This window comes from Podarcis melisellensis (assembly GCF_964234715.1).
Source record: "Podarcis melisellensis genome assembly, chromosome: 1".
Taxonomy (NCBI): domain Eukaryota; kingdom Metazoa; phylum Chordata; class Lepidosauria; order Squamata; family Lacertidae; genus Podarcis; species Podarcis melisellensis.
The window spans coordinates 115,136,232-115,154,731 of record NC_138528.1 but is presented as its reverse complement, the minus strand read 5'-3'; the positions used below and the strand labels follow the sequence as shown (position 1 = coordinate 115,154,731).

Below are 18,500 nucleotides of genomic sequence, written 5' to 3'. Positions count from 1 at the left end.
TATAGATAATATTCACTTTCGGGCGGGAGAACTACAGGATAAAATTCAGAGAGGTGAACCTTTTGAAGGTTAGCTGTGTTTCAATTCACTTACCGATTCAGGAAATTTTGCATTGAAACAGTATTTCCTCCCATCCCTAATTTAAACAATGATCGTCATTTGGGTTACATTCCTCTTGCCACTCTTCCCAGAGGACAACCAAGATGGTTTTAGTGACAAAACCAGGCCTGAACCCCAACTGAATTGGATTTAGAAATTCAGTATCCTCCATGGGTAATTAGGCCCAGTTCCCTAAGTCTGCAATTCATCCCCTTTCTGCTAGAATGACAAGCAAAAACATTGTCACATGATCATGACTGAACCCCAAGTTCGTCTGCCAGAGTCCAAATTACTGAAATTCATCCAACAATATGGGACTATACAGCATAATGGCCATCTCCACTGATGAACTGCAAGAACTGTGGAATCTAAGTTGTGGTGGATGCAAACAATTGTACCCTCAAAATGACTCTTACATATGTCATAACATGCCACTGAGGGCTCTGCTACACCATCCAAAGGGCCAGAGCTTAAGAGGCCTCGAACCACTTAGGCAAGGTCCACTGTGAAATATTGAGATGGTAGCAATGGTGGCTAGTGGAAAAGAATTGATTCTTCAGCACCATCACTGCTGCGGAACAAGGCTTGAATATGAGTTTTCCTCCACTTGTATTCTAGTTGCCTCTCAACTCCTTTCATTGTCCCCAACTTGTCCTGCACCAAAGAATTGTATTGGCTCTGCCTAGCAGGGGAATACTCCAAGGAACAATTAACAATTGCCCAGATCACCCTGCATTTCACAACCAAGCCAGCACAGGAATCTGACAAAGTTCTTTAGAATCCACCAGCCTCTGTAGGGATGGCCTGTCTCAATAGATCCCTTGCCCTACAGAGGGAACAAACTGACACAAGTCAAAAATTCAGCAGGAAGTCATCTGACTATGACAAAGGAGGAGTTGCAAAACCCCCACTTTAGACCTGCTACTTGTCTTAGGCTGGTGATATATTGGGGTAGTCCTATGCTAGTCATGGCAGCCAAACACCCCATATCCAAGTGGTCTCAGCATAAACACTGAGATTCCCCCAAGACAATTGCCCTGGGACTCCTCAGCAATGAGACCACTTCAATCAGCTCAGACTGGGAGACTGGTGAGCAGCTGAGTGAGAAGCACACCGACAGAATCCCCAGCACATTCTGCTAACACAAACACACTCCAGATCAGCACATAAACAGACCAGGAACCTGGACAGAGAGGGGGAGGGAGAATTTTTATACACCAAACCCTCCACCCCGGACCCTCCAGCCTGTTCTGGTGCTGAGTGCCAGGAGGGCATAATAGGAAAGACAAACTCTTCTGAGCTCTTCATTACATAATGCTTATTTTAACTACTATGATTATGAAGAAAAGTGGGACCTTGAACCATTACTGTAGTGTGAAGTACTCCCGTTCAGTGTCCTGGTCAGCCATACCCATCTCCACAATATTCTACAGTGGTACCTTGATTGTCAAATGGCTTGGTTCCCGAACGCCACAAACCTGGAAGTGAGAGTTCCGTTTTGTGAACATTTTTCGGAAGTCGAACGTCCAGCACAGATTCCACGGCTTCTGGTTGGGTGCAGGAAGCTCCTGCAGCCAATTGGAAACCACCCCTTGGTTTTCGAACTGTTTCAGGAGTCGAACGGACTCCCAGAATGGATTAAGTTCGACAACTAAGGTACCACTGTATTCCATTTCCCCTCCCACATGGTTTATCATTCCTTTTCCGCAAGTCAGCCAGAATTTTATGGTCACTGAGTACCTTCAGTCCTCATTAGGTTATTTTTTGGGGGGTGGGGGAGAGAACCGTCTTCCCTTACGTTTTTGCTAAGGATTCTTTTTTGTAAGCATCAGCAGTCATGCCTGAACATCAGATTTTTTCCCCCTGAAGCATTTGCAAGCACTCCACTTAACTAGTGTGTGCTTAGTTTACTGAAGTCAACCTGTCAATAATTTGACACAGTAAAGTAGTGACTCAGCATTTAATTACTGCCAGTTTTCTCAACCCATGGCATCATTTTTTTTGCAGCTACCTCAGTGACAGCCTCATAAAAGTCATTCTTGTGAACGGGTCCAGAATGCAATTTGCATCAATCAGTTCAATGAGAACACACTCTGGTTGTGCTTTTTTAAATAGCCCTAAGAACTGCAGTCCCTATAAACCACCATCAGTGCATTTTTTTCTGGGGGGACGCAGGGGTACGCATACCCCTAAACATTTTGTGAATCATTGAGGGGCAGCATTTCAATATGAATAGGACAATGAGAGTAGCTCTAAACATTTTTTAGGGGGGAAAGCACTGATTCTGATGATTCAAAAGAAACGGAAAGCTTGAGCAAATTGTTTTTTTCACAGCCAGTGGAAAATCACCACAGTATGTGCCTGCCATATCTGAACGGAGAGTTTATTTCAGAGATTAGGGGACATCACAGAGAAAGCCCTCCTCTAAGTTGCCGCAGGACGAACACCTGCAGCATAAGTAATAGTTTTGGGTACAGACCAACCAAACTGGAATGTGTACAAATTATTGCCAGTTTCTGTTTACCTATAAATGTTGTCATCACAGATTGTCTAAGTGTACCAATTAGACTAGAATATTTTGTTTGTTTGTTTGTTTTAAAAGCTTTCCCTACCCCCCTTCTCCCTCTGAATAGCACTTTTGATTGTGTTTCATTGCGTTTTTTAATTGTTTTTCAATTTGACTCAAGATTTTGAAAAGGCGGGATATATAAACAGATTTTAAACTCCTGAGATCAATTTCATGTTTAGTACCTCCCAAAAGAAATGCCGTTAAAAAGATGTTGAAAAGTGTGGTGGACCCGATAGAACCAGAGAACAAGAACCAATCATCCATGTAGGACATGGGTAGGCAAACTAAGGCCCGGGGGCCGGATCCGGCCCAATCGCCTTCTAAATCTGGCCTGCGGACGGTCCGTGAATCAGCGTGTTTTTACATGAGTAGAATGTGCCCTTTTATTTAAAATGCATCTCTGGGTTATTCGTGGGGCATAGGAATTCATTCATCCCCCCCAAAAAAAAATATAGTCCGGCCCCCCGCAAGGTCTGAGGGACAGTGAACTGGCCCCCTGCTGAAAAAGTTTGCCGACCCCTGCTGCAGGATGTGTGGTGCCAAGTGTAGCACTATGATCTCTTGCAGATAATATGCATTCATAAAGATCCACTGCATTTTTAAAATTTGTTTTGACTTGACAAAAATTAAAAACTCTGGAAAATCAGGAGGGTTGTGGTGTGGGTTAAAACAATTTAATATCTAATATAAAAAAAACTATTTGCGTTGTTTTGTATGTATTCTTAAAAAGTGCATGGAAATATTAGAAGGCATTGTTTCTGTTTAAATGAACTCTCAGGGGATCCCATCCAACGACTTACAATCACGCTAATGTGGCTCACCCACAGAACTTCGAAGTCTTCCCTGAGATGCTGGAGGGATCTCTTGCTTATGGCTATTGTTTGGAACAATAACGGGTTATGTACTTCGCATTTGACACAATACATTGACTGCTTCTGGGAAATAAGGGCTAGAATTGAAAAGGCCACACACACAAAGTTCTGCATGATCCTCCAAAATGCTCTAAGAGTTGGATAATGACTCTAAATAGTTGGCAGGCGTGCTACATAATGCCTTGGAGAAAACATTCAGAGCAAGCCATCACCTGGTTGTCTTCTAGTGTTTCTATAAGGTTTTCGTCGGATTTCAACAATGGCGTGCCTGTGCTGTGATGTTCTTCATAGGAGAAATCCATAACACCCCATGTCTGATTGATTTCCATGAGTGCCTGTGGAAAAAGAAAACAAATCGGTTCCACGAGTGCCGCCCTGGTCCTGTTAACACTATATGCACATCACGCCCCTGACTTCAGTGTCATTAGGACGGTTGACTATTTCCTACGAAAGCAGCTGTTGCTTTTAATACATTAACTGTGGCCTACTTTTTCTATTGCCATTTCTTTCACAGCTTTATCCACAATATGTTTCACTTCATCTTCTACCCTGTGGAGCTGGAGAGCTAAAAGGTCCCCTAGTGTAGTGTCTTCGTTCATGACAAAGCAGACCTGGGAAACGAAATTGAAAAGAAAAGTCATTTGCAGCTCAGGATAAGATATGGCATTTGTGTGCACACAGTTCCAGTGTACGAAGCCAAAAAGCTATACCCCTGTTGCAGCCATAAGTTGTTGCCAGTGTCTTCTCCGGACCGCAGGGTTCTGAAGTTCATTCACTGCTCTCAAGGAGGTTAACAAATTCTTAACTGTTGACTCTAATCCCACATATACATGCCAAGCACGTATTCCTTTATCCAAAGTCTTCATGTCCTGTGTGGTACAGAAACCATGAAAAGAAAGCAAGCATGCAAGCAATGGGAGACAGATGTAAAACACAAAGTTGCTTTCAGAAACTATGTAAATGCTTAAGCCAGGCTTGGCAAACTCGGCCCTCCAGATGTTTTGAGACTACAATTCCCATCATCGCTGACCACTGGTCCTGTTAGCTAGGGATGATGGGAGTTGTAGTCCAAAAACATCTGGCGGGCCGAGTTTGCCTATGCCTGGTTTAAGTTTTCAGTAGGCCAGATATCATCCAAATGTAACACTTTGGGTGGGGGCATGTATTGCACAATGAAGATCCTTTGCAACTGCAATGCTCCCTACTAGAGATTTGTTCAATTGACCAAACAGGGGGTGCTCAATACATTGACTGGGCTGGGGGGCTGAGATCAGAGGTGCCATCTTCCAAAGAACATTGAGGGGGCCCAATACAATGTTTCCTTACATCACTTTGCTTCCAGTTCTGCATTTGGCCTCAAACAATGAGGGGCCCTGGCTCCCTAAAAATAAACAATGAGAGGGCCCAAAAAGCCTTGGCCCCCAGACAGGCATCTATGGCTGAGATTGTGTCCATTGCTCCTGTCCCCTCATCATTCACAGATTGTCCAGCTTTTCCACAGAGAGTCTGCATGCAGACAAAATGGACGCACATAGCTGTTGGTCCTGCAATCTGTGCCCAGCAAAAATGCAGAGACAGTTCTGTGCAGGGGCAAAGCTTGCACACATAACTTGTATCTTCATAGGCTGTATGTAAAAGAGCTGTATCAGTGTGTGAGGCCATATGTATTAATTTACAAAGCCATAGATTAGATAGATAGATAGATAGATAGATAGATAGATAGATAGATGATATATAGATGATAGATAGATAGAGATAGATGATAGATGATAGATAGATGATAAATGATAAATAGAAGATTGATAGATTATGATAGATGATAGATAGATGATGATAGATAGATAGATGATAGATAGATAGATGATAGATAGATAGATAGATAGATAGATAGATGATAGATAGATAGATGATAGATAGATAGATGATAGATAGATAGATAGATAGATAGATAGATAGATAGATAGATAGATAGATAGATAGATAGATGATAGATAGATAGATGATAGATATAGGTGACAGACAGACAGACAGATAGATAGATGATAACATTTTGTCAGATAGATAGATAATCAGACAAAATAAAATATGATCAATTCATTTAACAGGCAAATCTTATAAGTGCATACCATTTAAACACTTCTCGGTGTTTAATGCAGTGATCCCAAAGTAGGGGCTTCCAATCAAGGCTTAATTTGAGGTTGTTGTTGTTAATAATAATAATAATAATACCAGATTTTCCCTCGAAAGGATAAATTGGGATTCAAAGAGAGTGGAGAATGGCAGCTAGCATTTTGATGCCAATGGCATGATGCACACACAGCAAATGAGTGTGGGCTCATTGCATGCATGAGGAGCACTGATCCCACAATCAACACCTGTCTGGAAGCACCCCACAGCTCAAGACAAAAGGACAAGAAAGCTATTATCTACTCTGCAAACCTATAAAGCAACTCTACAAACCACTTTCAACTTTCTTGGCTTCCGCCAAAGAAATGTTGAAATCGTAGCATGGTAGGGGTGCTTGTGAATTCTCTGTTACAGTTTGCTAGCCTTGAAAGAAGTCAGCCCCTGGGGTTCTCTGAGGGGGAAGGAATTACTGTTAAACCAGTGTAAGTAAGTCTAGTTGAGAGTTCTCAAGCCTTTTCTCTGCAGTGCTTCTCAGGCACTAGGCACCACTTCAGTTCGAGAACCAAAAGTTACTGTATACTCTACTGTATGCAAAAAGATTGGTTTGCCAGCTCAGTTAAGTACAGTGCATGTAAATACAATATAGTAATTTGGAGTATTTATCACCTTTGAAAATCTTCTAAGGTCCACATCCATTTGTTCAACATTTATTTGTTTCCATGGAGTTTTCATCCAGTCTTTAATGCTCATCTGTAGATAGGAGGAAAGAAGAATCCCATAACTTTTTTTTTTGCAGCATCTTAGGATGCAAAGAGAGCTTTCAAGCTCACCTGTAGGTTCTGTGTATAAATATGTATAATGTACAATGCATACAAAATGATTTTCAAAATCTGAAACCTACTGAGGCTGAAATCTAATCTAAGGAGACATGTATTCTTGATTCTGTGCACTAGAAAGTCTTGCCAGCTTTTTAAGGGAGAGAAAACATTGTCCAGAAGATTCATATTCCAAAGGCATTACATCCCCACAGAAATTCTCTTGCGTTCAACAGAAAGCCCTCTCATCAAAACCTGGAGAGAGGAGGTTGATGTTTTAATCATTTGCTAGAAAGCCTCTCCTCCCCTACTCCAAATTCATTTGTCCGACCTGCTGTCATCAGTCATACTTGGTTAAGAAAAGGAAAATGTCTAATCAAAAAGAATTGTTGAAATTCTGTCTGTTCGTTTCCTTGATGTTCATTAAATGTTAAGATCAATGTGCCATTTCTGGTTTCGGTAGTGGGGCAACATTCAAAGGTTTGTTTTAAGATATACCTGAGATTAACAGTGCAGTGTTTTCTCACCAGTCAAGATGGCTTAAATGGGGCTTAGATGGGCTTAAGGTAAAGGTAAGGGGACCCCTGACCATTAGGTCCAGTCGGGACCGACTCTGGGGTTGCAGGGCTCATCTCGCTTTATTGGCCGAGGGAACCGGCGTACAGCTTCCGGGTCATGTGGCCAGCATGACTAAGCCACTTCTGGCGAACCAGAGAGGCACGGAAACACCGTTTACCTTCCCGCCGGAGCGGTACCTATTTATCTACTTGCACTTTGACGTGCTTTCAAACTGCTAGGTTGGCAGGAGCAGGGACCGAGCAACGGGAGCTCACCCTGTTGCGGGGATTCGAACCGCCAACATTCTGATCGGCAAGGCTCTGTGGTTTAACCCACAGCACCACCCACGTCCCATCTATGGGCTTAGATGGGACTTAAGTGGGTTCCGAGGTGCAGCCTCCGTTGCAAAACAAAACCAAACAAAAAACATAACCAGCATATTTTAAGTTTTGTTATGACTACTTTTCATATTTAACCAGAGCTCTGACAACTCACATGTATGTGGTTTGAAGCTACCTGCCCCCTTCCTAAATGACTCCCTTACGTTATCCTAGAAGAGAGATCTTAAGATCCAACCCAAACTTTCTTTCCATAAATGGAACAGAGTTAATCTTCACCAAAGCGGGCTTTCGCATCTCCCTTTCCTTCTGCAAATCACAGCACCCAGTGAAAGTCTACTCATTGGCAATGGTAGAGATTGATTGAGGTGAAGGGGCTACAGATGAAGGTGAAATGTGGTGGACATTTCTGCATTTTTGTGAACAGAAGAACACATTAGTGCCAGTGCCAAATTATATCTTTCATACAAACTGTTTTCAGTTTGTTACTCATCATGGACTACACAGATGGAATGTAGAGTTGATAAGCTGGCTCAGGCCTTCCTTGACTCAGTTGTCAACTTAGCAACCCCCTATAAACTGATTCTATAGAAATAGCAGCAGCAACAGATGTACAGGAACATCTGGGCCCTTGTAGTGGTGGACTGCTCAAGCAACAGCTTCATCATTTTCACTTTTACATTGACTGACAGGAATGACAAATTGCCAAAAAATAAAAAATGTAATCACGCTCATTGAAATGTCTGGGTTTCCAAGTTTTCATTTAGAGCATTATCTGTATGCTGTTTCCCTCAGCCAGTAAAGCGAGATGAGCGCTGCAACCCCAGAGTCGTCCATGACTGGACCTAACGGTCAGCGGTCCCTTTACCTTTAAGAAACTGTCAGACTCAACATCTTATAGTCTTATCTGCTCATAAAATAAAAATTGCCAAAGATGGAAGGACAAATGATGAAACAATACACATTTTTAATGCTTCTTTTACCCCCCCCCCTTTTTTAAAGCAAAAATGGACTCCATCAGCGGACTAAGGAAACACATTGTACCGAATTAAATGGTTCCTTTCTTCTGATGGAAGGACTCTTCTATTGTAGAAAGGAACCATTTGCTTCCACCTCAGGTTATGCATTTATATGGAATGTTGTATAGGGAAAGGAAAGGAACATTCTCTCTGAGTTTCTTTTTTCCAGGTTTAGCACTGACACCCGTTATTTCCATTCGTGGTTTTTTTTTTTTTTATGTAAACAGACTTGGAAATGACACAAAATGGAAATCCTAGGATCATTAGAGACAGAAGATCATCAAATAGAATATTGATGTGCATCTCTAGCATCTGGTTTTTCTTAGCATTGTTCCTGTGTGTTTTATTCATTTTAGGCACATGTTCATAAATAATTTAGCATTGTCATACATGCACTTGCCACATGGCACAAAGCAGAAATAGAATGGAATTAATTTTCAAGGACATATTTTTCTCCCATCAGAGGAGCCTATTTCAAGCTCATTCAAACCACAACAATCCCCATCAGGAAATTCTATTTTATTTTGTCAGATGAGGGATACAACAAGTAATTTCAATGCTTTCAGCTTTGTCATCATTTTCTGGGATCTATGGTAGCAAACTTCCACACCTCCCTAGATTTTATTTTATTTTTGTAGTGATGAGGAATAGCAGAAGGTTCCATATTCAATCCTCAAACTTCTTGATTAAAGCAAACTCAATAGGGCTGATGAAGCACGCTACCTGAGACTGTTTAAGAACTGCTGTATGTCAGAAGAGACAAAAGTGGGCAAGATGAAGCAGTCACATGATTCAGTAAAAAATAGTTTTGTGTGCCCACAGAAAACAAACACAAATATGAATCTGTTTTGATCTATGGATGGGTCAGTAAGTGTGCCAACATCACCCCCACTGTACATCGGGGTGGGCTGTGTGGAGAGAGTCTCTTCCTTTAAATTCCTAGGAGTTTATCTCAGTGAAGACCTTACTTGGAAAATCAATACAACCCAGGTGGTTAAGAAAGCCCAACAGAGACTCCATCTCCCAGAGTATTGCGAAAGAACAATGTCAATCAACATTTGATGATCTCCTTCTACCGGTCCACAACAGAAAGTGTCCTTTCAAACTGCATCACGGTGTGGTACGCTGGTTTGACATCAACTGATAGGAAGTGCCTACAGAGGGTGGTGAATACAGCACAAGCTATTATGGGCTGTCCTGTGAATCCGCTGGATGAAATAGCGGAAGAACGTTGCCTCAGGAGAGTGAGAAAAATTCTCAGGGAAGATTCACACCCTGGCCGGCACTTTCTTGATCTCCTGCCCTCAGGCAGAAGATATAGAAGCATAATTAGTCGCACCAACAGGGTAAAGAACAGCTTCTATCCAAGAACTGTTAGGCTGCTGAATGAAAAGAAAACAACAGGGCAACTGACTTTCGGGTTTGGTGGGTGTGCGTCAGTAAACAAGGGGAATTAAGACTAAGAGAGCTGAGTGGGGAGTGCTCGTGTAATCTCACAGTATGCAAGTTGTACAAGTGACAAAGTATTTCAATTCTAAATTCTCTTGAGAATGAGCAATTGGAAACCATTGTCAAGCCTGATTGGCTCTATCCCTGTTCTTATTTTTGAAGTGTGATATCTAAGGAAAGTCTTTGTTCTTTAGACACGGGAAGAACTTTTACAAACTCCAACAAACAGGCTCACAACAGGTTCAGAAGCAATGGCTAAACCATAGATTGTGAGTGGACTTCTGACATGTGCTCATCTCTCCCTCCTTCTAGTGTTCTCCACTTCCTGGTTTGAGCCAGCCATAGTTAGAAACCACAGTATGAAATGGCTTTCGGTTTCTGTTTTGGACACCAACTTTGGTTTGTTTGAGCAAAGCAAGGGGACAGGAAGGAGAGCATCGGGGCACCAGAGAGGAGGAGGGAGGCAGATCAGCCCACAGCCACAGTAAGCCTGAAGGGGTGAAGTGTTCAAATTGCTTATTGACTTGCCTCATCAACAGACTCGAAAAACACCAACAATTATAAAGGGATAAATGGTCATTGATGGGGTAGGTGAATTTGGATTGTGATCTGGTATGCCTGTGAAGGAGCTGACAAGAGGCTGGTTTAGTTTCTCAGTTGCTGGCTGGACAAACGAGCTTGAATGCACGATATCATCTTGAGTTTTGGGTTCTTAGTAAACTCCTTTACTATTTTGCTTCATTCCTTATCTCCATAAACTTGTTACTGTTTCCATGCCCCAGCAGGTCACAGACACAATCAACACAGGACCCACCAAATCACAAAGTAATCTTATACCAATTCATTCCGTCCTCTCTGAAATAGCACCCCTTTAATGCAAATGGCAAAAGCAAGTCCTTACCTGGACAAACACCACCATATCCCAGACTGATTTAAGCAAGATGGCATCAGTACGGCACTGTTTCAGCTGCTTGTATTCTGGCACACTCACTTCAAAAAGCTTTGCAGTTTCCTGCAGCAGTTTCATTTCTGTCTCTAGTTTTGCAATGTCTTTATGAGTCTGCAAGGACACCATTTTGAAACATATTATCAAGCAAAAGCACCAGGTTTTTGCTTACATGTTCACAAGAACCTGGATATATGGATGTCTCTAATGAAGACACTGCTTCTGATGTTCTTTGATTCTGATAAGTATTGGTGAAACACATTGCTAATTTTTTAGGGGTAAATACTAGAGAAGTAAAAGATTACACTAGATATGAAGAAGAGTGATTCTTCCATAGGAATTCTATCCTGGTAAATAATCTGAGTGTTTGCACAATGTGAAATTCCCTCTTCTTACAAAAGGCACTGACATTACTACTGTTTTGGTACCAAGTCTTTTTTTTAAAAAATTATTAACAGGCCAATCACATCACATTATCCAAATCACATTAGTTCCAAATTATACAGGCAAATTTTAAATTTTATTGGGGGTGCCCATACATCAAGCTCCGAACGAGTCCAAACATCACTTATATTGCTGCGTTAATTAAACAGTTCTAACCAGTTCAATCCAGATAGTCCTTTATTACTTTCTTCATCTTCTTATTGTTATCATATATTCCTTTCTTTGCGATCTCTGATAATCTTCACAAGCAGATTGGAGACAGGCATTCTCTGCGTGGGTTTTGTACTCTCCAAAAATCATATCACTCAGGGACAGCCGTCATTCCACGCTTCCATAAAAAAAATTAACTTCGGTCTGTCCTTTAATTTTCTCAGGCTTGCCAAGTATATCAGGAGGGCTCTGTTAAGATCACATTCCAGTCATTCTCATTCCAAAGGTCCTGATTCTCCTCCCCCTGTCTTTCTTTCTCAGGCAAGCCTGTCTTAGCGAGACGCCATTTTAAACTGCGCCATAAAATTTCCCTCCGTTCTCGTTGTTTACCAATCATCTCTTTAATTATAATCCACTCCACACAGTTCTTGAATTCCTGCTTGTGATTAATAAAATGCTTCTTTCTGGGGTGGAGGGTTATTAATATCACATAATGCAAAGAAAAGAAAGGTTTTTTCCTCCCCCCCTTCTTTTTCATTCCAAACATACCAATCTCTTAATGGTGGTTCATCAGTTGATTTACTTATCCATCCGTCACTCCGGTCACAGAGATCTATTAGTCAGCAGTCTTATCTCCCAATCGTTGCTTGATGTATGTGCTTTAGCTTCATTCCAATCCTATATTTCCAATTATAATCCCGAGCTAAAGCGAACCAGCACGCGCTGATTGGAACCGGCGTCAGGTAGAGCCGACCGCATCGAGGGTTCGTGCCAAGTGACCGGTACCCCCTTCTCTCGAATCCAGGGCTGCGTTGTGGACACCGCTGGCAAGGCAGCCCCCCATCTCTTTGGGGAGGGGGGTAGGAAGACTGCATACTTCCCATCGCAGCCTCTTAATTACCTCGTATGGGTTGGAGAGATGTTATTGTCGGCCATCTTCCAATGCGCCACCTGGTCCCCCCCCCCCCCCCGTTTTGGTGCCAAGTCAACTTAAAAGTTATTAATTTGTTCAGAAATCTTAAATGGTTTTAGACTTGCTTTTTGTGTGGGTGACTGTTTAGCCTGCCCTGTTGTTTTCTTACAAATACTCTTGCTGTGAGTATTTGTGTTCATCTTGATGAGCTGGGTCTCTAGTGTCCTTTGCATAGAAGTTTGGTTGTACGCCACCCTGATTATCAGGACTCATGCAGAGCAAGCTATAAATGCTTTAATACATAAATAAATGGAATCAGTTTTGTTTGCCATCAATCGAAGTATGTAAGATAATTGATGGGTGTGCTAAACTGTTGCATCCAAGGTCACGCAACAAGGTCAAGGCCCAATTCAGAAAATATTGAAGCTCCTCCCAGTTATGTTTGGAGAGAGAGGCTAACACTGTTACTTTTTTAAACAAGGATGGGAAACCTGGGGCCCTGAAGATGTTGTTGGACTACAGCTCCCATCATCCTTGACTATTGGCCATGTTGGCTTTAGCTGATGGGAGTTGGAGTCCAATGACACCTACTGGACCACAGGCTCTCCATCCTTGCTCTTGAACCAGGCCCTCCCTTTTGACTTGAAGCCCCCCTCTATAATGTGGAACATTTTAAAAACTGCTTGAGATTAAATTGTAGTGAAAGAAATTAGTCAAAACATGTTGCACAAGTAACATACTACAATAAATGTCTGCTTTCTGAACACCTATTTGGGGTTTTGCCTTAAAAAAGGGAAAAAAGAAACATTTTGATACTGCCTTCTTTCCTCTTGATTGAGGTAAGGTCTCCTAAGCTAGGTTCTAGTAAGTCCTGAGTAAAATGGGACTATGGAAAACCCCAAGTTACATCTGGGAAAATATCATAATTCCTTTCACTGAGGCTAGTCTTAAATGAATCATACAAATTTTACGCCCCTCACCCAAGATAGTTGTTCGAGATATTTAGCTTCAGGTTGTTGGAACTCTCTTAGACATACATATGTACAGTGGTACCTCGGGTTACATACACTTCAGGTTACATACGCTTCAGGTTACAGACTCCGCTAACCCAGAAACAGTCCTTCAGGTTATGAACTTTGCTTCAGGATAAGAACAGAAATCGGGCTCCGGTAGCCCGGCGGCAGCAGGAGGCCCCATTAGCTATCAAGTCAAGTACTTTATTACGATCATAGACCAGCATAAACAAAACATATACATAAATAGCCCCATTAGCTAAAGTGGTGCTTCAGGTTAAGAACAGTTTCAGGTTAAGAACAGACCTCTGGAACGAATTAAGTACTTAACCCGAGGTACCACTATATATCTCTTAGATATATAGAGAGTTGCCACTCAGAACTTGGTCCTGCTGTCTTTGACAGCAGCCTAATGCAGAGAATCAGATAAGATACGCATCGCTCACTACTTTTCTCCATGCCAGGAAAACATTTGTCTGTCAAATATTTGTGCGTTAACGACACAGGAACAGGGCCAATAAAAATGCCAGAAAAATGTAGCAGTGTCTAGTTTCTCTTAAGTGTGACTGAAGTGTCTAATCCAGAAAAAAATGTTACCTTGTCCATGCATGCATATGGATTCTCAGCATCAAATCTAAAGACGGCTTCATTTTTAAATCTGTTTCTGAACTCTTGCTGTTTAACCTGAAAGACATAGTATACACACAAACACAAAAGCTGAGTCCTTGAAAGGTTAAGCAGGTGATCCATTGAGATGATACCGTAACTTTTCCTTGGCTGCTATCCATTAAGTACGTTCCATCCCATGAACCCTGAATCGTTTCATTTAAGTCCCCTTGAATTTGCTTAAAACTTTATTTAATACAGCCTGCACAACCCCGACACAAATCACATCGCACATACATTTAAAACATTCCCGGTGGATAAGCATAAAACATTTAAAATCTACATTTGATCTGACAACAGTGGCAGGCACCATGTTTGAAGTAGAAACAGATTAGACATAATTGAAGATAAAGAGGACGCCAGCATCATTCCCACTTTTAGGTGAAGTGGGCTTTAAATTATCAGATTCATCCGGAATATATTACCAGAAACATTGAATTGTTATCTTTAGACAGCCTTTTCTAAGAGTTTACAATTTCTCAGTTCAGTGAAGCTTGCCACCAGCTTGTTATCGGAACAAAAAACGAAAAATCATCCGGTTCACAGCACAGAACTGATCTCACCTCAAAAAGTACACATTTTCTTCTGATAACAGACACTTCATTGGACTGTAGAGGAGCCACTTCATGCTTCACAGTGAAGGCAATCTTTTTAAGATTCTTCCACTTTTCAGGTAATTCCTAACAACGCACAAACCGATATTGTTTGTTCGTTGGCACATCAAGTCAGCAAACCTTCCTTTCACAAAGGGTTGTACACATGTCTTATTTTCACTTTCTTTTCCCCCCTACCCTGGTACATTTACACCTTTCACTCTCCACCTCATTATTCTCTGCAATTGTAGACTCATTGCTCATAGTAATTCATAAAATATATTTTTTGCATTTTTAAAAAAATGTTTAGGTTCAACAGTCTGCATCTCAGTAAGCTTAATTTATATTCAGTCTGAAAATGAACTCAGCATCTCCATTGCCTGCCACATAGTATATGGCAGGTATTGCTTTTTGTTTAAAGAACAGCAGAACCCACACTTTTTTACCTGTGAATATTTGAATATACAATAAGTCGCCCACATAGTCAATATCCAAGTGGCATTACAGTTCACTTCAGGTATTCGATATTTCTGTTAGGTTATGGCCTTCTCGGTAGTGGCACCCATTCAGTGGAATGCCCTCCCGTAAGATCTCGAGGAGATGAGTAATTATACATCTTGCTTTTTAAGGTTTAATGTTTTACTATATTTTTATATATGCTGGAAGCTGCCCAGAGTGGCTGGGGCAACCCAGTCAGATGGGTGGGGTATAAACAAACAAACAAACAAACAAACAGGTGGACAACGCACAGGTTCCACCGTCACCCACACTGGTATTCCAGTCACCATCCATATATATGGTAACTGCCTGAAGTGGGACTTTTCTGTACTAGCTCTCCATTTCAGAAGATTTCCCTCCAATTTAGGAGACCTTCAGGAAGGCCAGAGCAGAAGCTATACTACTGAGCTTTGACTCTTTCCCAGCCTGGAAGTTTAGATGCCGTATTTAGAACAAACCACATATAACAACACTGAACCAGTTCTGAAACCTGGGCCATCAGAGACGGAGAATCGTTTCCCTTAACTATGTAGCAGTGCCTCCCTTGTATGAAAAAATGGAGCAGGGTGTTATTCACAGATTTGTGACACCAGGCTCCAAATATCCATATAATATCTCTCAATAGCTTCATATAAATGTGCGGGGAAGGATGGAAGGAACAGACAATGCAAATCCCATGGGGTTGAGGAGACATCTCCACAAAATGGTACATCTGCTAATGGTCCTTAGAGGCAAGAGTAGAACCAAAGTACCCCAAATTCCTAATAGCCACACCAAGAGGATACCATGGTCAGTGGTATCAAGAGCAACCAACTGATCAAGGAGGACCAACAAGAGCCACACTGTGCTTTACTGCTAAATCGGAACAAATATCAACTGGGTTTTTCTGCAGATTGACGTTTATTTTGATTCAGCAGCAAACAGTGGGTTTTCCTGGGGAAAGCAGCAGGACAAAAGAAAAGCCTTTCAGACCATGCCTAGAAATCACAGTACAAATGGAAATAAATTAAAAATTAAAAAATTGTTCCGTAGAACCCTAGACACCAACTAAGTTTGTTCTAGGTATAAGCTTCTGTGTGCATGCACACTTCTTCAGATACACTGAAACAGAAGTCACCCTCTGCAGCTGAAGCAATCAATGTACAGATCTAGTGTGGCATTGCGTCCATCAAGAGGGGTCCATTTTGTGGAGTCTCTCTTTTTTGTAACATTTTTTTTTTGTGGCAGTTGGTGGTCAATGTTCTGTCCACTGGTGCCTGGGAGGGTGGTAGCTGTTTCCCAGTAGGTTGAGAGATGTTGTGTTGGGAAGATGCTGTTTGTTCTTCTTTGTCTTGTTCTTGTGTGTGTTGGAAGTACTCCCCCAGGAATGTTGTTGTTTAGTCGTGTCCGACTCTTCGTGACCCAATGGACCAGAGCATGTCAGGCACTCCTGTCCTCCACTGCCTCCCGCAGTTTGGTCAAACTCACGCTGGTAGCTTCGAGAACACTGTCCAACCATCTCGTCCTCTGTTCTCCCCTTCTCCTTGTGCCCTCAATCTTTCCCAACATCAGGGTCTTTTCCAGGGAGTCTTCTCTTCTCATGAGGTGGCCAAAGTATTGGAGCCTCAGCTTCATGATCTATCCTTCCAGTGAGCACTCAGGGCTGATTTCCTTCAGAATGGATAGGTTGGATCTTCTTGCAGTCCATGGGACTCTCAAGAGGCATAGTCGGCGGAAAAATGATTCCAAGTCTCCACAGAACTGAATACGGTGTATCTGAAGAAGTGTGCATGCACACAAAAGCTTATACCCAGAACAAACTTAGTTGGTCTCTGAGGTGCTACTGGACAATTTTTTATTTTTTATTTGTTTCAACTGCGTCAGACCAACATGGCTACCTACCTGAATCTAGTACAAATGGAAGTAATCATGGGATAAAGGGGAGTGGGGATGAGTGCAAAGTCACACTTCTTACAGGTTTAGAACTAGAGGTAAAATGCGGAAATACTGGGAATGTTATACCAAGGATGAATTGGAGTGTTAGGTACTAGAAGTCTGAGAAACGGAATCTGTAAACAGGTAAAACCCCTAGGAGAGATGTTTTTAAAAGGGGGTAAATAGATAGATGGAGTTAAGGAGAAGCAATAAAAAATAAAATACAGTGGTACCTCAGGTTACAGACGCTTCAGGTTACAGACTCGGCTCACCCGGAAGTAGTACCTCGGGTTAAGAACTTTGCTTCAGGATGAGAACAGAAATCGCGCCGTGGCAGCAGCGGGAGACCCCATTAGCTAAAGTGGTGCTTCAGGTTAAGAACAGTTTCAGGTTAAGAACGGACCTCCAGAACGAATTAAGTTCTTAACCCAAGGTACCACTGTATCAAATAAGATATTGGCATCAACTTTGTTCTAAAACTTTAATTCCAAAGGAAAGGTTAGTAAAAAAACCAAAACTGTTGCAGTATTACTGAGCCCACCTTTTCATAAATATATAGTTCTATGCATAAATCTGCTGGACTTCTTTTTTGTGTTGTGTCATTTCCCAAGAAATGAAAATATTTCATGCTTGGTATGAAACTTGGAAGCGTGTCAGCTTGATTGGCTTATTTTTTCTGTTCTAAATTCTCATTTATTTTAAGTACTTCATTGAAAACATGTTGTTGCTTTTTTACTATGGAAATATTGTCTTTAAGGTGCAATTTATAGGCAGAAATGTCTTTGTGCCCTCATTTATGGATTCATTGTCAGTAGATTGCTTATGTATATTAGATTCTCAGGCCTAGTGAATGAATGACAATTTTTGCATCCTATAAGAACCTTTTCAGCAATGACTCACCTTGTGAGATGGCCCTGGTTTCAGAACCGACTCAGGGCTGCTTTCTAGGGTTGGTTTTAAACATAGGGAAGTAGCCAATGTTATATATAATAGTAGATAGTATTAGATGTAAGCGAAAGGCTGGGCTGGATGAATCCCTAGCCGGAATTAAGATTGCCGGAAGAAATATCAACAAACTCAGATATGCAGATGACACAACCTTGATGGCAGAAAGTGAGGAGGAATTAAAGAACCTTTTAATGAGGGTGAAAGAGGAGAGTGCAAAATATGGCCCGAAGCTCAACATTAAAAAAACGAAGATCATGGCCACTGGGACCATCACCTCCTGGCAAATAGAAGGGGAAGAAATGGAGGCAGTGAGAGATTTTACTTTCTCGGGCTCCATGATCACTGCAGATGGTGACAGCAGCCACGAAATTAAGAGACGCCTGCTTCTTGGGAGAAAAGCAATGACAAACCTAGACAGCATCTTAAAAAGCAGAGACATCACCTTGCCAACAAAGGTCCGTATAGTTAAAGCTATGGTTTTCCCAGTCGTGATGTATGGAAGTGAGAGCTGGACCATAAAGAAGGCTGATCACCTAAGAATTGATGCTTTTGAATTATGGTGCTGGAGG

The 18,500-nt window shown here is 41.7% G+C and overlaps 1 protein-coding gene across 1 annotated transcript in view; it reads right to left on the bottom strand.

Annotated features, from left to right (window-relative positions):
- The window catches only part of LOC309363323 (dynein axonemal heavy chain 11-like), a 216,175-nt gene that overhangs the window by 185,109 nt on the left and 12,566 nt on the right, over nucleotides 1-18,500 (bottom strand). The window contains exons 10-16 of the mRNA XM_081899478.1: nucleotides 14,542-14,658; nucleotides 13,910-13,996; nucleotides 10,748-10,906; nucleotides 6,334-6,417; nucleotides 4,251-4,409; nucleotides 4,029-4,151; nucleotides 3,753-3,875 (exon numbers count right to left, since the gene is read on the bottom strand). Coding sequence (XP_081755604.1) covers nucleotides 3,753-3,875; nucleotides 4,029-4,151; nucleotides 4,251-4,409; nucleotides 6,334-6,417; nucleotides 10,748-10,906; nucleotides 13,910-13,996; nucleotides 14,542-14,658 — 852 coding nt within the window. The remainder of the gene's footprint in view (nucleotides 1-3,752; nucleotides 3,876-4,028; nucleotides 4,152-4,250; nucleotides 4,410-6,333; nucleotides 6,418-10,747; nucleotides 10,907-13,909; nucleotides 13,997-14,541; nucleotides 14,659-18,500) is intronic.